Below are 25,742 nucleotides of genomic sequence, written 5' to 3'. Positions count from 1 at the left end.
CGCCGGACGGCTGGGTCATGTACTTCGATGGGGCATTCTCCCGACATGGCGCGGGAGCTGGCGTGGTGCTCGTATCCCCCACTCAAGACAAAATCTATTACGTCGTGCAACTCTGCTTCCAGCACGGAGAGAAGGTCTCTAACAATATAGCAGAGTACGAAGGCCTGATAGCAGGCTTGAAAGCCACGGTCGCTTTAGGGGTAAAGCGCCTCACCATCAAGGGCGATTCACAGCTCCTCGTCAACTTCTCCAACAAGATATACGAGCCAAAGGACGAGCACATGGAAGCTTACCTCGCTGAAGTCCGCAGGATAGAGAAACAGTTCTGGGGGCTGGAGCTACAGCATGTGCCTCGCGGCACCAATCAGGAGACCGACGACATTGCCAAGAGGGCGTCTAGGCGGCTGCCGCAGGAACCTGGCGTCTTCGAGGAGCGGCTCTTCAAGCCCTCGGCGGTGCCGTCGCTATCAGGAACGGCGCAACCAAGGGAGGAGCCTCCTCAGCCGCCTGCCTCGGGAGCTTCGGTCTGCGGCTCGGCCTCAGGGGCACGCCTGCTCCTGGCGTTGGAGCCTCAGGAAGGATGTTGGATCCCAGAGCTCAAGGACTACTTGATGCAAGGGATTCTGCCGGAGAACGAGGAGGAGGCGGAGCGTGTGGCACGGCAGGCCACGGCTTATTGCATCCAGGATGGCGAGCTCTACAGGAAGCGGCCAAATGACGTGTCCCTATGTTGCATTTCCAGGGAGCAAGGAAAGGAACTGCCGGCATACATACACAGCGGAGACTGTGGGAACCACTTGTCGTCGCGAACCCTCATTGGCAAGGCATTTCGCAGCGGGTTCTACTGGCCCACAGCACTCAACAACGCCGTTGAGCTGGTGAAGGCTTGAGAGGCCTGCCAGTTTCACGCTAAACAGATCCATCAGCCTACGGGGGGTGTGCAGACCATACCCCTCTCATGGTTGTTCTCAGTGTGGGGGTTGGACATTCTGGGCCCGTTCCCTCGGGCGCCAGGGGCTATCGCTACCTCTACGTCGCTGTGGACAAGTTCACCAAGTGGGCCGAGGTGGAAGCTGTCCGCACAATCCCGGCAGGCTCGGTAGTCAAGTTCATCAAGGGCCTCGTGAGCCGGTTTGGGGTGCCTAACCGCATCATCACTGACAACGGTTCGCAATTCACCAGTAATCTCTTCAAAACGTATTGTGCTAACCTTGGAACGCAGATATGCTACGCTTCGGTAGCACACCCCTGGAGCAATGGCCAGGCTGAACGAGCCAACGCCGAGGTCCTGAGGAGCCTCAAGGCCAGGACCTTCAAGAAGAAGCTGGAGGCCTGTGGCAGGGGCTGGTACAACGAGCTCCAGTCCGTGCTGTGGTCAATCCGCACGACAGCGACCAAGCCGACTGGCGAGACCCCGTTCTTCCTCGTCTACGGAGCAGAGGCTGTTCTCCCTCACGAGGTCAGGTGTCGCTCCGCATAGGTCCTGGCATTCGACGAGGCTCGGCAGGATGCCACGTGGGGGACGGATCTCGTGCTGGGGGAGGAACGCCGTCGGGAAGCTGCACTGCGAGCGACAAGGCATCAACAGGCTCTATGACGATACCACTGCCGCAACATCTGCCCAGGACCCTTGAGGTAGGGGATCTCGTGCTCAGACGGGTTCTCTCCAGGGAGGGGCTGCACAAGCTCTCTCCCATATGGGAGGGCCCGTTCAAGGTTGTTCATGTTTCCAGGCCTGGCTCCGCGCACTTGGAGACTCCGGAGGGAGTACCCATCCAGAACGCATGGAACATTCAACATCTCCGGAGGTTCTACCCCTGAGCGAGGCCTAGCGCCTAGGAAAGGCCCGGTGCCTGTGAAGAAGGCCAATGCCTGTGAAGCTATCGCGTTTTGGGAAAGGCCAGGTGCCTGTGAAGAAGGCCAATGAAAGCTATCGCGTTTTGGGAAAGGCCCGGTGCCTGTGAAGAAGGCCAATGCCTATGAAGCTATCACGTTTTGGGAAAGGCCCGGTGCCTATGAAGAAGGCAAACGCCTGTGAAGCTCGCCGCCCGTGACACTCTCACGTAATAATGAGTGGGGCTGTACATGCCCCGGAGTCTCCGGAGTGCCGCCCTTGGGCCTCGGGGGCTCCCGCCCACGCCCAATGGCAGCACTTAGCTCCACGCTGGTGAGAAGACGTTGAAGACTAGAATAGGTGTCGGACGCGGCTTTTTCATTTGCTTTATGCAATTGGCGTGTTTATTCCTGTCTGAAGTCTTATTGGAGTTGTTGGCGTTCCTGGCTTGTGACTCTCTGTCTTTTTCATCCACTCGCCTCGTTTTCTCTCGCACAAGTCTCGCGAGGGATGTTCGCGGGCGCCCTCGTGAGCGTCTTCTACCCCGATCGTCTGGAGCTTTCCTGTCTGAGTCCTCTGCGGGAGCACCCCTCCCAGTCCATGCCTCACGGGCATCACAGCACAAACGCAGGACGGCTGATCGCCCCCGCTACCGGGACCAAAGGTTACCCCTCTAACTAATCCTTGCAGGGCATGAAGCGCACGGCAAGGCCTCAGCCTCCGGAGGCGAGGGCCGCGTCAAGCTCCACCAAGCTCAAATGACTCCCGCACATGGACACGCAGCACGGAAACATAGCGCAGAAATGGCAAAAGCAACACGACACTTGACAGCAACAGCTCTAACACGCCCCCATGGGGCCCTGTACTACCTTCTTCTTACGCAGGAAAGGAAGGAAACAAAATGGACACAACCTGTCCAGCACCAACCTATAGCAAAAGCTCGAGATGCTCCTGGGGTTCAGGCGGACGCCTCCTCTCGCTTCACCAGGGCGCGGCGGCGGGTGGACCCGCTGCCTTCACCTAGGCAGGCGCGACGGCGCGGGGGCTGGTCACGGCCACCGCTGGAGGAGCTGCTGCCTGAGGGAGAGTCGCCGAAACTTAGTGAGCCCCGAGCACCGCCGCCGGCACGCCTGGCACTGTCTTCAGCCTGGTCGATGCTGGGGCTGGGCAGGCGGCCGCGGTCACCATCTTCGGGGCAGCACCCAGCGCGACGACCATCTTCCCCAAACACCCTCACGTAGAGGGTGACGTCGCCATCGAACTTGAAGTGCAGGGTGCACCGCTGACCCAGGCCGCGCGCGGGGGCAAACGTTTGCCAGCCGCGAGTCAGGGCCCCATTTCCGGAAGGGGAGACCTCCAGCGAAGCCCAGAAGGCCCTGCTGCAGCAACCATCCGCCTGGAGCCAGAAGCCGCACCGGGCGCTGGCCGGCAGCTCACCTACGAAGAAGCGGGGGAGCTGGAGCTAGGTGCTGATCGGGTCCGCCGACCACACGACGAACTCCGGCAGCACCTCCACCTAGCGAAAGCGCGGCCTGGGGGTCGCGCGGTCACGACATGCCTCCCCACGGCAGCCGAGCACTCACCACCGCGCAGGGAACCGCCTCCGTGGCCACGGGAAGCCACCGCGGGGACCATGGGATGCTTGCGAGGACGACCCCGGCCACGCCTGGCCGGGGGGAGTCGGGCCCTGCCTGGCGGGCCTTTCCCTTCTCTGCGGCCAAGAATCTCTTCGGAGCAATGAGAACAGCGAGTGGCCAAGAAGAAGAAGGGAGTAGCACAAAGGGGTGAACTAAGGAAGCTCACACGGCCCCGTACTTATAGCCGGGGAAGGCCAACCGCCGAGCACCATGACCTCAGGTAATCATGACCCATATCTCTGCATGCAGGGACTTGTCAAGTCGTGAAGTTGCCGAGGCGTCGTGGGAAGTGCAGACGCCCATGTCCAATCAACCGCCACGTGGCGCCCAAGGCCGCAGGCTGTTAGGGCCCGCGGCGCTTTGCGCTTGCCCCTTTGCTTCTTTGCTAAGCCAAGCCCGCACGCACCTTCGGCCCGAGGGCTACTGTCGGCGTTCTGGGAACGGGGGTCCCCAGACTTGCCTGCTTGCGGCCTGCGGCGTGGCTCAGGTGGGGGCCCAGCACGGCCCATCTTCATCAGCCCAAGCTCAAGACCCTCGCGAGGGGCCAAGCCTCGCGGGGCGGACGACATGAAGCTTCCTCAAGAGCGGCCTCATCAGGCAGGATCGCGAGGAGGCGGAGAGATCAATGCAAGGGTACCTCGCGAGGATCCCATGACACAAGCCATGACGATCAAGGCCAGGCGGGCGCCTGCCTGCGCAGGGTCCTTGTTTCCCCTTTGGTGCAAAGGGGCAAGCACAGGCCAAGGTATCAAGAAAAGGTTACCATTCCGATGCAACGAGACCAAGACCAGCCGAACGGCCGGACGGAGGTCACCGTGGAGCCCAAGACGGCGTCATCACCAGTGCTTTTGGCAGCCGAAGACAACCTTTGGTCAAGATAACTTGTACTAGATGTTCCCCTTCAAAATGGCCAATTGTTGGCGCCCTTCCCGCTCAATTATTCGGGGAGAGGCCCAGGGCCTCTATAAATAGAGCTAGCCTCCACAAAGGGAAGGGAAGGATGAGAAACCTAGTAGAGACCAAGTAGAACACACCGCACCAGCTCAAAACACCCCTCGCGAGGCTGTTCTTCCCTTGTACTGTCCATCATCAGCCCAGAGGCAATCCACCACACCACACACTGGAGTAGGGTATTACACCACAATGGTGGCCCGAACCAGTATAAACCTCATGTCTCTTGTGTTGATTCATCGTTTTCATCTTAGTTCGCACGAGAGGATCGGACGAAGATCGGTAGGGGAGAGATCTCTGCGCGCACCCCAGTGTTCGAACCTCAAGGGTCTGCTGGAACCCGAAATCCAACAATGGTCATCATTATTAGAGCATTGTCCCATGTGAGGAAAGCATGATGGAGAGTATGATTCCCCCACAAGTCGGGATGAGACTCCGGACGGAAAAAAAAGAGAAAAAAGAGGCCATAAAAAAAGAAAGCCCAAATAAACAAAAAATGAGAGAAAAAGAGAGAAGGGGCAATGCTACTATCCTTTTACCACACTTGTGCTTCTAAGTAGCACCATGATCTTCATGATAGAGAGTCTCCTATGTTGTCACTTTCATATACTAGTGGGAATCTTTCATTATAGAACTTGGCTTGTATATTCCAATGATGGCCTTCCTCAAAATGGCCTAGGTCTTCATGAGCAAGCGAGTTGGATGCACACCCACTTAGTTTCTTTTTGAGATTTCATACACTTATAGCTCTAGTGCATCCGTGCATGGCCATCCCTACTCACTCACATTGATATCTATTGATGGGCATCTCCATAGCCCGTTGATACGCCTAGTTGATGTGAGACTATCTTCTCCTTTTGTCTTCTCCACAACCACCATTCTATTCCACCTATAGTGCTATATCCATGGCTCACGCTCATGTATTGCGTGAAGATTGAAAAAGTTTGAGAACATCAAAAGTATGGATCAATCGCTTGGCTTGTCATTGAGGTTGTGCATGATTTAAATATTTTGTGTGATGAAGATAGAGCATAGCCAGACTATATGATTTTGTAGGGATAGCTTTCTTTGGCCATGTTATTTTGAGAAGACATGATTTATTTGTTAGTATGCTTGAAGTATTATTATTTTTATGTCAATGTTAAACTTTTGACTTGAATCTTTTGGATCTGAATATTCTTTCCACAATAAAGAGAATTACATTGATAAATATGTTAGGTAGCATTCCACATCAAAAATTCTGTTTTTATCATTTACCTACTCGAGGACGAGCAGGAATTAAGCTTGGGGATGCTTGATACGTCTCCAACGTATCTATAATTTTTTATTGTTCCATGCTATTATATTATCCATCTAGGATGTTTTATATGAATTTATATGGTATTTTATATGATTTTTGGGACTAACCTATTAACCTAGAACCTAGTGCCAGTTTCTGTTTTTTCCTTGTTTTTGAGTATCGTGGAAAAGGAAACCCAAACGGAGTCCAATTGACCTGAAATTTCACGGAGATCATTTTTGGACCAGAAGAAGCCCACGGAGTACCGGAGATGGGCCAGAAGAGTCCCGAGGCCACCATAAGGGTGGGGGCGTGCCCTACCCCCTGGGTGCGCCCCACTACCTCGTGGCCACCTCGGGGACCCCCCTGACTTGTTCCCGACTCCAACACCTCTTATATATATCCAAACTTCCAGAAAGAAACCTAGATCGGGAGTTCCGCCACCGCAAGCCTCTGTAGCCAGCGAAAACCAATCTAGACCCGTTCCGGCACCCTATCGGAGCGGGGAATCCCTCTCCGGTGGCCATCTTCATCATCTCGGCGCTCTCCATGAAGAGGAGGGAGTAGTTCACCCTCGGGGCTGAGGGTATGTACCAGTAGCTATGTGTTTGATCTCTCTCTCTCTTGTGTTCTTGGTTCGGTACGACCTTGATGTATCGCGAGCTTTGCTATTATAGTTGGATCTTATGATGGTTCTCCCCCTCTTTCTCCTTGTGATGAATTGAGTTTTCCCTTTGAAGTTATCTTATCGGATTGAGTCTTTAAGGATTTGAGAACACTTGATGTATGTCTTGCATGTGCTTATCTGTGGTGACAATGGGATATCACATGATCCACTTGATGTATGTTTTGGTGATCAACTTGCGAGTTCCGTGACCTCGTGAACTTATGCATAGGGGTTGGCACACATTTTCGTCTTGACTCTCTGGTAGAAACTTTGGGGCACTCTTTGAAGTTCTTTGTGTTGGTTGAATAGATGAATATGAGATTGTGTGATGCATATCGTATAATCATACCCACGGATACTTGAGGTGACATTGGAGTATCTAGGTGACATTAGGGTTTTGGTTGATTTGTGTCTTAAGGTGTTATTCTAGTATGAACTCTATGATAGATCGAACGGAAAGAATAACTTTGTGTTATTTTACTACGGACTCTTGAATAGATCGATCAGAAAGGATAACTTTGAGGTGGTTTCGTACCCTACCATAATCTCTTTGTTTGTTCTCCGCTATTAGTGACTTTGGAGTGACTCTTTGTTGCATGTTGAGGGATATTTATAGGATCCAATTATGTTATTATTGTTGAGAGAACTTGCACTAGTGAAAGTATGAACCCTAGGCCTTGTTTCCTAGCATTGCACTACCATTTACGCTCACTTTTACCACTTTCTACCTTGCTGTTTTTATATTTTCAGATTACAAAAACCTATATCTACTACCCATATTGCACTTGTATCACCATCTCTTCGCCGAACTAGTGCACCTATACAATTTACCATTGTATTGGGTGTGTGGGGAACAGGGCCGGCCCTGGGGAGGGGCAGGGGGGCGGCCGCCCCGGTCCCCCAAAGTTCAGGGGGCCCTCCCCAGGTATGCGTACATAGGCTATATGTCCAGCGAGGCAGAAGAAAAAAAAGCCCTATCGGGCTGGCCTGCTGGGCCTCACGCAGCATGCAGCACGCAAGCATCAGGCCATCGAGGCACAACGGCAGCAATCGTTTCTTTCCTTTTTTTCAGGTAAAAATAGGAGCGATTGATCCCTTCATATTTCATCTTGCATTGACGCAGCGATTTCTAGCGGCCGCCGAGGCTTCGATTATTCGCGACTGCGTGCTCGACTCTTCTTTCTCCTTTTCTCCTAATCCTAATTTAGATCATCAGTCCATCGCCACCGATTTCAATTCGCCGGGGCCCCGTCGTAATCCGGCTCCGGTTTCCGTCAATCGGTGATTCGGCCATCCGAGGTACTCCCTCCGTTTCGAATTACTCATCGCAGAAATAAATGTATTTTAGTTCTAGATATATCATTTTTGCGACTGAGTAATTTTGAACGGAGGGAGTATATAACATGTATTCTTATTGCGGTTTTGTAGATGCATAGCCGGCCTAGTGGCACTGTTCAACAATTAATGATTTTTGTTCAGCATTGTGTCATCCGGAAGAAAATATGCATCTGCTAGCGATAAAAGGAAAAAGAAAGAAAATACAAGGTATAACACAATATTTTAAGATGTATATATAGAGATGAGGGTTTTTCTACTAGTTTGATAATTGCGAAAGTTATTACAAATGAAATGAGTGTAGGTCCATTGTTTCCGGTAAGATGTCATGTTACAAGGAAGAAACAATTTGAGGAAAGTGATTGTCGAGAATAAATTCTAGAATTTGAGAAGGCTGTCCAAGATTTTTTTTGTTTTGGTTGGTAGAGATCACTTTTTTGAAGGGTAGATTTAAAGAACCTATGGTGTTTAAAGATATATTTGTATTTTTTTAGCTCGGAATCTATGAAGTCATTGATGATAATGAACTTGAAGAGTGGTGCACAAAATTTGCAAAAACTTTCTCTCTTCAGAGTTCATGTGATGTTGAGTATATGATCTTATTTCTGAATTGAAAATTGCGGGATTCACTTTGCCAGATGACCGTAATATATGCTATGGAGATTTCGAGCATGTAAGAGAAGTTGGTTGTTATCCTGATATCTCCATTGCTTATTGCATCTTATTTACTATACCTGTGACTATCGTATAGGCCGGAAGAAGCTTTTTGAAGTTGAAATTATTGAGGAACTATCTGAGGTCACCGATGACCCAAGAGTGGTTATATGGTTTGGCAACATTATGGAATCGAGAAGAAACTATTGGATGATATTGACAATGACCCCATCATAAGTGATTTTGCATCAGGAATGTTAGTACTATTATTAAAGGTAGTATTTATAAAGTATTTGATATGCATACTAGTACTGGATGCATTTAAGTGCTTGATAATGCATGTACCTATATTCAATGTTATTGTTAAGATGTCTATATTAAGGGCCCCGACTTTTACTTTCGCCCCGGGCCCCCAAAATCTCAGGACCGGCCCTGGTTGGGAACACAAGAGACTCTTTGTTATTTGGTTGCAGGGTTGTTTGAGAGAGACCATCTTCATCCTATGCCTCCCACGGATTGATAAACCTTAGGTCATCCACTTGAGGGAAATTTGCTACTATCCTACAAACCTCTGCACTTGGAGGCCCAACAACGTCTACAAGAAGAAGGTTGTGTAGTAGACATCAGCACACTGGCATTTGTCCTTTAGAATTTATTACTAGTAAATGTGTTATGTGTATGTGAAACTTGTGTGGTTGTTGCACATGCTCCAACACGCTCTTTGAAAAAAAAGGTGGCACGGCTTTGGATATAGCTGACGTGGCGATATCATACAGTAGAATCGTTCGCTATAGTTGTAATACTCCTACTAGGACGACAACTTCCAATGCATCGGTGATTACATGGGGAGCTAAGCACATTAAAAACTTTAGCAACTAAAGCTCCCAATGCATAGGTGCTTAACTTGTTGGTGCTAAGCATCCTTTATTTAATGATTTTGTAACTAAAGTTCTTCATGCATTGTTGTGATTCTTCCATTTAAGTCTTTTGTCTAGGTTCTCGTGCATAGTAGGGTCACCACACTTATCTCTCTCCTCTTAATTACCTTGCCACATCAGGCTTTTTGCCTACATGGCAACCTTAGCACCTGTACAAGGCGGAGAGTTGGGAGGGGCCTAAGCGTACAGGCATAGGGATACTTTAGATAGGAAGTCTTCGCGATCCATTATTCCCCATCTCGGTCAGAGAGAACTATTCAGCTAGTCTTACAGTGAAGTAACAATACCCGCTGCAGCAGATGGGACACTTAATTAATAAGCTGAACCAACGTGTTGGTGTTACTAAATCAGCCTTACCCAGTACTTCCATCATGTTTGCCAGTGGAGCACGCTTCCGCAAATACGACTACGCACCTCTCTCCTCCATTAACTGACATATGGGCCCTCTTGAGGTAGACCCACATGTCATCGGCCTAACTATTTACACTCCAAAGGATGGTATATCCTGGTAGTAGTACTAGTAGAATTGAGATTTAATGCACTTTCTTCCCCGTCTTTCACTCTTCTTCCTCCTCTCTTCTTCTTCCACCTCTCTTCTCCATCATCGGCTACACACCATTCCCCCCGCTCACTGCTCGCCCGCCCGCACCATCTTTCTTGGTAGCTCGCGTGTACCATATCCCCCCGCTCATTGCTCGGCCACACACGCCATCTTATGCGCTCGCCCGCCCGAATCCACTTCCCCGCTGGCTTGCAGGCACCGAAAACCCCAGTCACTTAGCACCCTAAAAAAACTATGGCAAAACCGACTAACACGCAGAGCCGCAATTGGAATCCCCCCCTATGTTCTCTTGGAGCAGATCCGTAACCATATGGACCTGCTCAGCACCATCCGTCTGGCCGCATGCTCGGTGTCTTTGTACCGTCTACTCATCTACAACCGGCCGGCTCTTTTCAAGACACCCTGCTTGCTGATGCCTAATCCTCGTAGGTGGCCCACACACCGACTTGATGATCCTATGGAGGTTGTCGTGGGGCCCCTCGACATGCTACCACTACCCGTCCACCTATCCTTCATGCGCGGCCACTACTGGGCGGGCATGAAGGTCAACTAGATCATCCTCATCCACCAATCCGATAGTCTATAGCGTCTCGTGGATATCTACACCCAGCGAGAGATCACCCTTTCATGATACCACCGCCATCGGACCTCGCGGCCCGCCGAACACTCCTGCCTTCTACGCACGAGACGCGTCGAGCTTTTGGCTCGACCTCTGTTTGCTGAAGGTTGTAATCTGCGAAGTGCCCACACCATCAGAAGACTACATTGGTTACAAGCTCATTGCCGTGTTCAACATGGGATTAGTCTATCTGGAATCCGGTCGCCATACATGGTTATGGCTCGTCGTCAATCCTCTTTAGCCAACATTTCTGTCTGATGCTATATTGCACGATGGCATCGATTACGCGGTCGACGCACAGATTGGCTGCCTATACTGGTGGAATCTATCGTCGTGTAACTGTTCTATCTCATCTCATCTTTACCTTATGAATACGACTGCCTATTCATTGTTACAAATTTAGAGTATATAGTATGTCTATAACCACATCATTGCTATATGTTCCTCTCATTTCCTAGATTTTTATGACCACACATGTTATTGTTAGAGTTGATATGAGAATAATTAGCATCTAATGATTGTTATAATAGATACTATGAGTATAACCTCATGATTGCTATATGTTACTCTCATTTCCAGGATTTTTATAACAATGCATGTTATTGCTTAGAGTTGATATGATAACTGTAGTAAGTGCTATGGTAGAATATGAGTAGGCCCTATCATATCTGTTTTCCTCTCATTGTTACATGATGTTTGAACCATGATATATTGCTAGAATATGAAAGCCATTGGCTTATTTTTTAACTTGGGGTATGATTATGACCACGGCATTGCAATTTTCTGTCTATGATATGTGTCACTGTTATAATAATCTTAATTCCACACATACTCTGAACATGATTGTTTATTTTTGTACTTTTGGTCTCCAATTTGAATTGTTGCAGCAGAAGCAAATGCGTTGGCCTTCATGATTCCAAGACCTGGAATCATACCAGCCGATGGGTGGTGGTTTATCGCTCGTTCAGCTGACAATGGTCATTTGATGCTCATTTGCATGTACCAAATTGACCAAACCATTTCATCAAACCACATGCAGTACAATGCTTGGGGCGTTCGTGACATTGATGGCTATGGCTGCTTCGTGTTCAAGAAAGATCCCAACTCCATTGGGCCAGGCATATTCAATTGGAGGCGGGTTTACAGCCTTGGCAACCACTCTGTGTTCCTCGGCCTCAATTATCCGATCATCCAACCAATCATCGATCATATCACCGGCGATGATTACTGTGCTATGCAACTTCCATTCACCAGGGGGAACTGTGTTTACACATCATACCATGGGTTTTATGAATCACCATATCCAGAGATTCGTCGACACAGCTTGTTGCTAGATAATCTTCAGTGTGTGAAAGGCATCAAGCATCCATGCGATGGATGGCTTTTGCAAACCCGACATGCAGCAATGTGGTTCATGCCAACAGCAAATATGCACAACTTGATTCGTACTAATATCTAGACTGAGCCATGTATCCTGCTGCTGTAGCATGACCCTCTTTTGTTGGATGTTATGTTTTCTTGTTAGTTTGAAGCACTCCTCTGGTTTGAAGGATAGATACCTTTCAGGGATCAAGTGCATCCTAACTCACCTGCGTAGGATATACTGATAATGATGATGGAGATGTTGTGCAGAAGCCATATATCAATTAGGCTTCAAGTGTGTACTTGTTGCTGAAAGTGTTGTCCAATGGGAATTATATTTTGTATTACTCATGTAGCCTACAAAGTCTGTCGCACAGTGATAAACCACAAGTATAGGGGATCACAACAACTTTCGATAAGTAAGAGTGTCGAACCCAACGAGGAGCTAAAGGTAGAACAAATATTCCCTCAAGTTCTATCGACCACTGATACAACTCTACGCACGCTTAACGTTCGCTTCACCTAGAACAAATATGAAACTAGTAGTACTTCGTAGGTGTTGTTGGATAGGTTTGCAAGGTAATAGAGAGCACGTAAATAAAAATTAGGGGCTGTTTAGATAAAGACACAACTAAGTTCGTTTTAGTAAAGAGCTTTTTGTTACGAGAAAGTTATTTGTCCCTAGGCAATCGATAACTAGACCGGTAATCATTATTGCAATTTTATTTGAGGGAGAGGCATAAGATAACATACTTTCTCTACTTGGATCATATGCACTTACGATTGGAACTCTAGCAAGCATCTGCAACTACTAAAGATCATTAAGGTAAACCCAACCATAGCATTAAAGCATCAAGTCCTCTCTATCCCATACGCAGACAACCTACTTACTCGGGTATATGCTTCTGTCACTCACGCCACCCACCATAAGGAAATCATGAACATATTGCAAACCCTACAGCGGGAATCCCTCACGCTTGCACGACACGGAGAGCACCATAGGACAGCACCAATAATAAAACATGCAACTCAGACCAATCACGATCATCAATTAACCCATAGGACAAAACGAATCTACTAAAACATCATAGGATAGCCATACATCATTGGGAAATAACATATAGCATTGAGCACCATGTTTAAGTAGAGATTACAGTGAGTAAAAGAGGGGTTACACCACTGCATAGAGGGGGGAAGAGTTGGTGATGATGGCGGTGAAGCTGTTGGTGAAGATTGCGGTGATGATGATGGCCCCGGCGGCGTCCCGGCGCCACCAGAAGAGAAGGGGATAGGGGGCCCCTTCTTCTTCTTCTTCTTCTTCTTCTTCTTCTTCCTTGACCTCCTCCCTAGATGGGAGAAGGGTTTCCCCTCTGGTCCTTGGCCACCATGGCGTGGGAGGGGCGAGATCCCCTCTGAGATTGGATTTCTCTCTGTCTCTCTCTGTTTTGGCGTTCTGGCTTGCTGTCCTTTCACCGTTTCGTATATATATATATGGAGATCCGTAACTCCGATTGGACTGAAACCTTCGCCGAGATTTTTTCTTCTGAAAATTAGCTTTCTTGCGGCCGAAGAAGGGCATTAACCGCCTTACGAGGGGCCCACGAGGGTCAGGGGCGCGCCCCCCTGCCTCGTGCCTCCCTCGAGCACCGTCTCGCGTTGATTTTCTTCCCATATTCTCCAAATGTTCCAAAAATATTCTCCGTCCATTTTTATCCCGTTTGGATTCCATTTGATATGGGTTTTCTGTGAAACATAAAACATGCAACAAATAGGAACTGGCACTGGGCACTGGATCAATATGTTAGTCCCCAAAAACAGTATAAAAAGTTGCCAAACGTATATGAAAGTTGTATAATATTGGCATGGAACAATAAAAAATTATAGATACAACGGAGACGTATCAGCATCCCCAAGCTTAATTTCTGCTCGTCCTCAAGTAGGTAAATGATAAAAAAGATAATTTTTGATGTCGAATGCTACCTAGCATAATCTTGATCACATAATCTAATCATGGCATGAATATTAAGATACGAGTGATTCAAAGCAATAGTCTATCATTTGACATAAAAACAATAATACTTCAAGCCTACTAATAAAGCAATCATGTCTTTTCAAAATAACATGGCCAAAGAAAGTTATCCCTACAAAATCATATGGTCTGGCTATGCTCCATCTACACCACACAAAATATTCAAATCATGCACAACCCCGATGACAAGCCAAGCAATTGTTTCATACTTTTGATGTTCTCAAACCTTTTCAACTTTCACGCAATACATGAGCGTGAGCCATGGATATAACACTATAGGTGGAATAGAGTATGATGGTAGAGGTTGTGTGGAGAAGACAAAAGAGGAGAAAGTCTCACATCGACGCGACTAATCAACGGGCTATGGAGATGCCCATCAATTGATGTCAATGTGAGGAGTAGGGATTGCCATGCAACGGATGCACTAGAGCTATAAGTGTATGAAAGCTAAACTGAAACTAAGTGGGTGTGGATCCAACTTGCTTGCTCATGAAGACCTCGGGCATTTGAGGAAGCCCATCATCGGAATATACAAGCCAAGTTCTGTAATGACAATTCTCACTAGTATATGAAAGTGATAACTCAAGAGACTCTCTATATGAAGAACATGGTGCTACTTTGAAGCACAAGTGTGCTAAAAGGATAGTAACATTTTCCCTTCTCTCTTTTCTCTCATTTTTTTATTTTTTTTCTCTTTTTTTGGTGGGCTTCTTTGGCCTATTTTTTATGGGCTTCTTTGGCCTATTTTATTTATTTTTTTAAAGTCTGGAGTCTCATCCCGACTTGTGGGGGAATCATAGTCTCCATCATCCTTTCCTCACTGGGGCAATGCTCTAATAATGATGATCATCACACTTTTATTTACTTACAACTCGATACTAGAACAAAATATGACTCTATATCAATGCCTCCGGCGGTGTACTGGGATGTGCAATGATCTAGCATAGCAATGCATAAAAAAATGGACAAGCCATGAAAACATCATGCTAGCTATCTTACGATCATGCAAAGCAATATGACAATAAATGCTCAAGTCATGTATATGATGATGATGATGGAAGTTGCATGGCAATATATCCTGGAATGGCTATGGAAATGCCATGATAGGTAGGTATGGTGGCTGTTTTGAGGAAGGTATATGGTGGGTTTAAGGTACCGGCGAAATTTGCGCGATACTAGAGAGGCTAGCAATGGTGGAAGGGTGAGAGTGCGTATAATCCATGGACTCAACATTAGTCATAAAGAACTCACATACTTATTGCAAAAATCTATTAGTCATCGAAACAAAGTACTACACGCATGCTCCTAGGGGGATAGATTGGTAGGAAAAGACCATCGCTCGTCCCCGACCGCCACTCATAAGGAAGACAATCAATAAATAAATCATGCTCCGACTTCATCACATAACGGTTCACCATACGTGCATGCTACGGGAATCACAAACCTCAACACAAGTATTTCTACTAATCCACAACTACCCACTAGCATGACTCTAATATCACCATCTTTATATCGCAAAACTATTGCAATGAATCAAACATATCATATTCTGTGATCTACAAGTTTTATGTAGGATTTTATGACTAACCATGTGAATGACGAGTTCCTGTCATCTCTCTAAATAGATATAAGTGAAGCAAGAGAGTTTAATTATTTCTACGAAAGGTATGCCCACGCTCTAACAAATATAAGTGAAGCAAAAGAGTATTCTACAAATGGCGGTTTTCTATGCAAAGAGAAACAGGCAATCCAAACTTCATATGATATAAGTGAAGCACATGAAGCATTCTATAAAGCCATACTCAAAAGATATAAGTGAAGTGCATAGAGCATTCTATAAATCAACCAAGGACTATCTCATACCAGCATGGTGCAGAAAAGAAAAATGAAAACTAAATGCAAAAGACACTCCAAGATTGCACATATCGCATGAATGAAACGAATCCGAAAACATACCAATACTTGTTGAAGAAAGAGGGGATGCCTTCCGGGGCATCCCCAAGCTTAGACGCTTGAGTCTCTTTGAATATTTACTTGGGGTGACTAGGTCATCCCCAAGCTTGAGCTCTTACCTCTCTTCCTTCTTCTCATATCGAGACCTTCTCGATCATCGAACACTTCATCCACACAAAACTTCAACAGAAAACTCGGTAAGATCCGTTAGTATAATAAAGCAAATCACTACTCTAAGTACTATTGCAAACCAATTCATATTTTGTTTTTGCTTTGTAGCTACTGTAATATAACTTTTCCATGGCTTAATCCACTGATATAATTTGATAGTTTCATCAAAACAAGCAAATTATGCATCAAAAACAGAATCTGTCTAAAACAGAACAGTCTGTAATAATTTGAACATTCACCATACCTCTAGTACTCAAAAAATTATACCTAAATTAGTAAAAATAAAAAAAATTGTATAGAAAGACAGTGCAAAAAGTTTCAGAACCGTTTGACGTTCTAGTAAGAAAATGTAAAATCGCGCACTACAGCCAAAGTTTCTGTCCTGCACCGTACAAACCAACAAGCATTGTAAACATCCTAAAGGAAAACCTTGGCACATTATTTTTATTTTTAAACTTTATAAAAGCACACAACAGAAATAAATGACTCTCTATAACTTCCAAGTTGTCTCCCTGGCAGCGCATTCTTTAAGCCATTAAGCTAGGCATATAGTGCTCAAGTAATGGATCCACCCGGATCCCAAGGTATATCAAAGCCAATTTGAATCAACAATGATTTGTAATTTAGTAGTGAGCACAAAGTAACATATATCAAGCAATGAAGAAGTCTAACTCTCTTCCTATGCATCGGCATGTCATAAAAGAACAATTCATGCACACATAGTAAAGGCCAATGCATAGTATAAACAATTTCTTGCAATTTTTTCGTGTGGGAAACATAGAGAGGTGGAGATATAGTTCCTCTCTCATAATAATTGCAAGTAGGAGCAGCAAGCACATGCATATTATATCTATCAAAATCATCATGTGTAATAGTAAAACGCAACCCATCAATATAATCCTTAATGAGGGTAAACTTCTCCGATATAGTGTAGTTGGGAGAATTCAAAAAGATAATAGGACTATCATGTGTGGGTGCAATAGCAACAATTTCATGTTTAACATAAGGAACTATAGCAAGTTCATCTCCATAAGCATAATTCATATTGGCATCTTGGCCACAAGCATAGAAAGCATCATCAAAAGGTGATATTTCAAGAGAATCAATGGGATCATAACAATCATCATAGCATTCATCCTTCGGTAAGCACGAAGGGAAATTAAACAATGTATGAGTTGAAGAGTTACTCTCATCAGAACGTGGGCCGGGTAGCTAATCCGCTCTTCCTCCTTTAGTTCTTCGCTCTCCTCATCATCTTTTTCATCCAATGAGCTCGCAGTTTCATCAATTTCTTCTTCCATAGACTCCTGCAAAATATTAGTCTCTTCTTGGACAACGGAGACTTTCTCCATAAAATCATCAATATCGGAGTTGAATTTATAATTCTCATAGCAATATTTAAGGATAGCTAAATTTTTAGGTCTATAAACTGAATCATCAAAATTTTCACACTCTTTAAACAAAGATTCAATTTCATAAGCACCCATAAAAGCAACAAATTCTTCTATTTATTCCACATCATAGTAATCATATATACCATTGCTACGTCTTGAGCTTGCGTTGGTTTTCCCCGAAGAGGAAGGGATGATGCAACAGAGTAGCGTAAGTATTTCCCTCAGTTTTTGAGAACCAAGGTATCAATCCAGTAGGGGCCCACGCTCAAGTCCCTCGTACCTGCACAAAGCGATAGCTACTCGCAAACAACGCGATTAGGGGTTGTCAAGCCCTTCACGGTCACTTACGAGAGTGAGATCTGATAGATATAATATTTTTGGTATTTTTGGTATAAAGATGCAAAGTAAAAAGTAAAGAAAGTAAAAAAGCAAAGCAAGATTAAAGTGATGGAGATATGATGAGAATAGACCCGGGGGCCATTGGTTTCACTAGTGGCTTCTATCGAGAGCATAAGTATTCTACGGTGGGTGAACAAATTATTGTTGAGCAATTGACAGAATTGAGCATAGTTATGAGAATATCTAGGCATGATCATGTATATAGGCATCACGTCCGTGACAAGTAGATCGAAACGATTCTGCATCTACTACTATTACTCCACTCATCGACCGCTATCCAGCATGCATCTAGAGTATTAAGTTAAAAACAGAGTAACGCCTTAAGCAAGATGACATGATGTAGAGAGATAAATTCATGCAATATGAAATAAACCCCATCTTGTTATCCTCGATGGCAGGGATACAATACGTGCCTTGCTGCCCCTTCTGTCACTGGGTAAGGACACCGCAAGATCGAACCCAAAGCTAAGCACTTCTCCCATGGCAAGAACTACCAATCTAGTTGGCCAAACCAAACGGATAATTCGAAGAGACTTGCAAAGATAACCAACCATACATAAAAAAATTCAGAGAAGATTCAAATATTATTCATAGATAGACTTGATCATAAACCCACAATTCATCGGTCTCAACAAACACACCGCAAAAAGAAGATTACATCAAATAGATATCCACAAGAGAGGGGGAGAACTTTGTATTGAGATTCAAAGAGAGAGAAGAAGCCATCTTGCTACTAACTATGGACCCGAAGGTCTGAGGTAAACTACTAACACTTCATCGGAGAGGCCATGATGATGTAGAAGCCCTCCGTGATGACGACCCTCTTCCGACGGAGCTCCGGGACAGGCCCCAAGATGGGATCTCGTGGATACAGAAAGTTGCGGTGGTGGAATTAGGTTTTTGGCTCTTGTTCTGATCGTTTGGGGGTACGTGTGTATATATAGGAGGAAGAAGTACGCCGGAGGAGCAACGAGGGGCCCACGAGGTAGGGGGCGTGCCCTAGGTGGGTGCCCCCCACCCTCGTGACCACCTCTTTTGTTCCTTGGAGCAGGGTCCAAGTCTCCTGGATCATGTTCGGTGAGAAAATCACGTTCCCGAAGATTTTATTCCGTTTGGACTCCGTTTGATATTCCGTTTCTTCGAAACACTGAAATAGGCAAAAAACGGCAATTCTGGGCTGGGCCTCCGGTTAATAGGTTAGTCCCAAAAATAATATAAAAGTGGAAAATAAAGCCCAATATAGTCCAAAATAGTAGATAATATAGCATGGAGCAATCAAAAATTATAGATACGTTGGAGATGTATCAGGCATCCCTAAGATTAATTCCTGCTCGTCCTCGAGTAGGTAAATGATAAAAAGAGAATTTTTGATGCGGAGTGCTACTTGGCATAATTTCAATGTAAATCTTCTTAATTGTGGTATGAATATTCAGATTAGAAAGATTCAAGACAAAAGTTTATATTGACATAAAAATAATAATACTTCAAGCATACTAACAAAGCAATTATGTCTTCTCAAAATAACATGGCTAAAGTAAGTTATCCCTACAAAATCATATAGTCTGGCTATGCTCCATCTTCACCACACAAAGTATTTAAATCATGCACAACCCCGATGACAAGCCAAGCAATTGTTTCATACTCTAACTTTTTCAAAACTTTTTCAATCTTCATGCAATACATGAGCGTGAGCCATGGACATAGCACTATAGGTGGAATAGAATGGTGGTTGTGGAGAAGACAAAAAGGGGAAGATGGTCTCACATCAACTAGGCGTATTAATGGGCTATGGAGATCTTATTATAATTTCCATAAGAGTTGTTGTAGGAATTACCATAATTATTAGAAGGATTACTAGGATATGGCCTAGGATTAGAATTCCCTCTATAAGCATTGTTACCAAAATTATTCCTACCAACAAAATTCACATCCATAGGTTCATTGTTATTCTCAATCAAAGTAGACAAAGTCATATCATTAGGATCAGAAGAAACACTCTTAGTAGCAAATAATTTCATAAGTTCATCCATCTTTCCACTCAACACATTGATTTCTTCTATCGCATGCACTTTTTTATTAGAAGATCTTTCAGTATGCCATTGAGAATAATTAACCATAATATTATCTAGGAGTTTAGTAGCATCTCCTAAAGTGATTTCCATAAAAGTGCCTCCCGCGGCCGAATCTAAAAGATTTCTAGAAGCAAAATTCAATCCGGCATAAAAAATTTGTATAACCATCCACAAATTCAAACCATGAGTAGCGCAATTATGTATCATTAATTTCATTCTCTCCCAAGCTTGTGCAACATGTTCATGATCAAGTTGTTTAAAGTTCATAATATCATTTCTAAGAGAGATGATCTTAGCGGGATGAAAATGCTTAGAGATAAAAGCATCTTTGCACTTGTTACATGAATCAATACTATTCTTAGGCAAAGACGAAAACCAAGCTTTAGCACGATCTCTAAGCAAAAAAGGAAATAGCTTCAATTTAACGACATCATTATTGACATCTTTTTTCTTTTGCATATCACATAAATCAACGAAGCTATTCAGATGAGTAGCAGCATCCTCACTAGGAAGGCCGGTGACTTGATCTTTCATAACAAGATTCAACAAAGCAGTATTAATTTCACAAGATTCAGCATCGATAAGAGGAGCAATCGGAGTGCTAAGGAAATAATTATTATTGGTATTGGTGAGGTCACATAATTTAGTAGTATCTTGAGCCATCACGACAAGCAAGCAATCTAACACACGAGCAAACAAAAAGAAAACGGGCAAAAAGAGGCAAATAGAGAGGGAGGATAGGGAGAGAGAGGGTGAATAAAACGGCAAGGGTGAATTGGCGGGAGAGGAAAATGAGAGGCAAATGGCAAATAATGTAATGCAAGAGATAGGGATTGTGATGGGTACTTGGTATGTTGACCTTTTGCGTAGACTCCCCGGCAACGGCGCCAGAAATCCTTCTTGCTACGTCTTGAGCTTGCGTTGGTTTTCCCCGAAGAGGAAGGGATGATGCAGCAGAGTAGCATAAGTATTTCCCTCGGTTTTTGAGAACCAAGGTATCAATCCAATAGGAGCCCACGCTCAAGTCCCTCGTACCTGCACAAAGCGATAGCTACTCGCAACCAACACGATTAGGGGTCGTCAAGCCCTTCACAGTCACTTCTGAGAGTGAGATCTGATAGATATAATATTTTTGGTATTTTTGGTATAAAGATGCAAAGTAAAAAGTAAAGGCAAAGTAAAAAAAGCAAAGCAAGATTAAAGTGATGGAGATTGATATGATGAGAATAGACCCGGGGGCCATAGGTTTCACTAGTGGCTTCTCTCAAGAGCATAAGTATTCTACGGTGGGTGAACAAATTACTGTTGAGCAATTGACAGAATTGAGCATAGTTATGAGAATATCTAGGCATGATCATGTATATAGGCATCACGTTTGTGACAAGTAGATCGAAACGATTCTGCATCTACTACTATTACTCCACTCATCGACCGCTATCCAGCATGCATCTAGAGTATTAAGTTAAAAACAGAATAACGCCTTAAGCAAGATGACATGATGTAGAGAGATAAATTCATGCAATATGAAATAAACCCCATCTTATTATCCTCGATGGCAGCGATACAATACGTGCCTTGCTGCCCCTTCTGTCACTGGGTAAGGACACCGCAAGATCGAACCCAAAGCTAAGCACTTCTCCCATGGAAAGAACTACCAATCCAGTTGGCCAAACCAAACGGATAATTCGAAGAGACTTGCAAAGATAACCAATCATACATAAAAGAATTCAGAGAAGATTCAAATATTATTCATAGATAGACTTGATCATAAACCCACAATTCATCGGTCTCAACAAACACACCGCAAAAAGAAGATTACATCGAATAGATCTCCACAAGAGAGGGGGAGAACTTCATATTGAGATTCAAAGAGAGAGAAGAAGCCATGTAGCTACTAACTATGGACCCGAAGGTCTGAGGTAAACTACTCACACTTCATCAGAGAGGCCATGATGATGTAGAAGCCCTCCGTGATGACGGCCCTCTTCCGGCGGAGCTCCGGAACAGGCCCCAAGATGGGATCTCGTGGATACAGAAAGTTGCGATGGTGGAATTAGGTTTTTGGCTCCTCTTCTGATTGTTTGGGGGTACGTGTGTATATATCGGAGGAACAAGTACGCCGTAGGAGCAACAAGGGGCCCACGAGGCAGGGGGCGCCCCTAGGGGGGCGCTCCCCCCACCCTCGTGACCGCCTCTTTTGTTCCTTGGAGCAGGGTCCAAGTCTCCTGGATCACGTTCGGTGAGAAAATCACGTTCCCAAAGATTTTATTCCGTTTGGACTCCGTTTGATATTCCGTTTCTTCGAAACACTGAAATAGGCAAAAAAACAGCAATTCTGGGCTGGGCCTCCGGTTAATAGGTTAGTCCCAAAAATAATATAAAAGTGGAAAATAAAGCCCAATATAGTCCAAAACAGTAGATAATATAGCGTGGAGCAATCAAAAATTATAGATACGTTGGAGACGTATCAGGCATCCCCAAGCTTAATTCCTGCTCGTCCTCGAGTAGGTAAATGATAAAAAGAGAATTTTTGATGCGGAGTGCTACTTGGCATAATTTCAATGCAAATCTTCTTAATTGTGGTATGAATATTCAGATTAGAAAGATTCAAGACAAAAGTTTATATTGACATAAAAATAATAATACTTCAAGCATACTAACAAAGCAATTATGTCTTCTCAAAATAACATGGCCAAAGAAAGTTATCCCTACAAAATCATATAGTCTGGCTATGATCCATCTTCACCACACAAAGTATTTAAATCATGCACAACCCCGATGACAAGCCAAGCAATTGTTTCATACTCTAACTTTTTCAAAACTTTTTCAATCTTCACGCAATACATGAGCGTGAGCCATGGATATAGCACTATAGGTGGAATAGAATGGTGGTTGTGGAGAAGACAAAAAGGGGAAGATGGTCTCACATCAACTAGGTGTATTAACGGGCTATGGAGATGCCCATCAATAGATATCAATGTGAGTGAGTAGGGATTGGCATGCAACGGATGCACTAGAGCTATAAATGTATGAAAGCTTAACAAGAAACTAAGTGGGTGTGCATCCAACTTACTTGCTCACGAAGACCTAGGGCAATTTGAGGAATCCCATTATTGGAATATACAAGCCAAGTTCTATAATTAAAAATTCCCACTAGTATATGAAAGTGACAACATATGCGACTCTCTATATGAAGAACATGGTGCTACTTTGAAGCACAATATATGAGACTCGCTATATCATGGAGAGCACGCTGTCGGGGGACCGGACGAAGTCCGCCTTCTTCTTCCCCTCGATGGTTGATGTTCAAGAGCTCCGGGCCTCCTTCAAGCCCCTATGGGGAGTGAAGACGGGGGGAGAGGGTTCGGGACACCCGGCGACGCGCATCATTCCTGCCGCTTGCGATGATCCTGCCTCAAATCGGTACCCCTTCTTCGTTGATTACTTTTCTTGCGAGTTATGCCCTCCTTTCTCCGATTTCTTCTGCGACGTTATGCGCACCTTCGGCTTTTGCCTCTTGGATTTTACTCCGAATGCGGTGGCGTGCATGGCTTTCTTCGCACAACTTTGTGAAGGCTTTGCCGGGGTGCAGCCCAACACGGCGCTCTTCTGCCATTACTTCTTCCCTCGAATCCAGCCGGGAGGAGCCGTCTCCAGTTGCGTCACCTGGATCCCAAGATCCAAGGGGGTGTACCCGGATGGTGCCGTGAAGGAGAGGTGGGAGGAATGGCGTGGCCGGTGGTGCTGGATTGAAGATGAAAACCCGCCGGAATTCTATAAGGTCCGCCGAGCGCCGCTGGTCCGCGGCAGCGATTGAAGCGATGTCGACGCCGCCGATGGGAGGCTCGCCGTCGCCACCACCAAAATTCTCCGGCTCACCCAGGCAGGACTCACCCTTGAGATGATCGGGGCGGACTTCATCCGCCGCCGGATCGCCCCGTTGCACAGCAAGGGGAGGCCAGCTTGGCTCTTCACGAACCCGGCTGACATTATGCGACTCCGCCCCGGCCTCGATCACAACTTCACAGTGCTGGCGCATGCCCACTTCTGCCAGCGGCTTTTCCAGCTTGATGTGTGTCACGATGGCGAGGTCGAGCGGACTGGCAAGGCCGTGAGGGCTGCCGCAAAGGTTGGCAAGGCCCTCAAGGGGCCATTTTTCAAGCTGCCAGCGGGGGTGGTCCCGTTGTGCAACAATTCGCGTCGGTCCGAGATCATCGCCATGATGCCGGACTGTAATGCGCACGGCCCTGTCCTGAGCTGGAAGGAGCCGAAGGTCGAGGATGTGCAGCAATTCTTCGACACCCTGATCGAGGCGTACGTCAATGCCGACGCCGAGCGGTGGCTTATCATGGAACCACCCAGGCAGAGCTGGATTACATCGCCACTAGGGCGAGGGAGGCACAGCTTGCCATGGAGGTCGGCAGCGCCAGGGGCGTGGAGGACATGGCCGCAATGGCGGCGGAGGAAGAGGAGCTCTCCCGGTGGGCGGCGGCCTCCGGGGAGGTCAGCAGCGCCAACACTGGATCTCCGCTCGTCGAAGACGCGGCTGACGAGTCGTCGGGGGAGGAGGAGGACACGGTGGCGAGCTCGACGCCAACCAAGGGAAGAGGGCGAATCCCGCGGAGGGCTGGCTCCGGTGAGCCGGCTCGGCCCGGCAGGGCTGCGCGGCCTCAATTGACCCTGGAGGGGTCTGGGCGCCACACGAGGGCCACGGCAGCCAAGAGGCTGATGAAGGCCGCTGAGAAGAAGAAGACAACAGCCCCTTCCTCATCCGGGCACGCACAAACCCCGCCGCCTCCTTCGCCTCCTCCGGCAGGCGTTGACTCGGATGATGATGCGGAGCTCCCTTTTGATCTCGGGCCTCTCAGCCCGGAGAGGAAAAGGAAACTGGTGGAAGAGGAGGAGACGGATGACGAGTAAGTTCTCCGTTCCTTACTGTCATTTCCATTTCCTTGAATTGGGTCGCTTGTCTTGATCCATTTTTGCTTCCGTAGGGAGACAGAGACGTTGGCCCAGAGGGCGAAGAGGGCGAGGACCTCGGCGAGCAGCCAGCCCCCGGCTGGGGCTTCAAAGACACCACTGCTAGTGCTGAGCAGCCCAGACAGCAGCCCGGACAACAGCCCCCGGCGCAGCCCCCAGCGTAAGTTCGTCACCCTCTTCTTACTCGACATGTGGTAGGTGCTCAATGCCATGACGCTGACCTTGCCGGGTTTGCAGGAGGGGAGCGGCAGCAGGAGGAGCCACAGAGGGCTACTCCTAACACACCACCCGCATCGACTACGCCGCCGCGAGGGGCATCCCCGGCAAGGGCATCAGGCACGGAGCCCACACCCATGGAGGAAGAGGGGAACTTGGGCGCTGGTGGCTCTGCCACGGCGCCAAATGCTGGCGGAGAGGGGACTTCTGCTTCACAGCCTGGCACTGGTGAGTCGCCTGTCCTTCGTCTCTGTTTTTCCCTTATTCTTTTCTTGGCTTCATTGCTCCCGTTGCTGCTCAGGCCCTCCTTCAACAGGTATGGAGGACGTGGATACCGTTGCTGGGAACATTGCTGAGGAGGCCGCCAAGGATGCTGCCGAGGACACCGCGGCGGGGGCCGCCAAGGCGACCGGCGAGGCTTCTACCAAGGGCACCAGCGGTGGACCTGCCGGTGGGGCCGGCAAGGCCTTTGCCGAGGAAGAGGTGGTGGGTGACCAGCCTCCCTCCTCCTCAACCTCGGGCCCCGGTAGGTATCTGAAGGTGGGCAACGATCTCTTCGTCCACCTCCCAGGGGCGTCAAGCCGGGCGCTCGCCGAAGGGGAAGTTTTTGACGGCGAGGTGCTTGCCGCCACCGGGCTTGAGGTGGTTGATGAGCCGGGCGTTGGTGGCGACGGTTCTCCAGAAGAGTAG

At 46.7% G+C, this 25,742-nt stretch overlaps 1 protein-coding gene across 1 annotated transcript; it reads left to right on the top strand.

Annotated features, from left to right (window-relative positions):
* The first annotated feature begins 281 nt into the window (after window positions 1-281).
* On the top strand, window positions 282-25,742 carry LOC147960415 (uncharacterized). Its single transcript, XM_087533339.1, has 2 exons — window positions 282-786; window positions 25,624-25,742. Exons 1-2 carry the CDS (start codon window positions 282-284, stop codon window positions 25,740-25,742), a joined length of 624 nt encoding a protein of 207 aa, XP_087389465.1.

The sequence above is a fragment of the Triticum urartu genome, chromosome 7A (genome assembly GCF_056163025.1).
Source record: "Triticum urartu cultivar PI428250 chromosome 7A, HENAU_Tu73, whole genome shotgun sequence".
Lineage (NCBI taxonomy): Eukaryota > Viridiplantae > Streptophyta > Magnoliopsida > Poales > Poaceae > Triticum > Triticum urartu.
The sequence above is the reverse complement of the archived record's forward strand: the minus strand, read 5'-3'. Positions and strand labels throughout refer to the sequence as shown.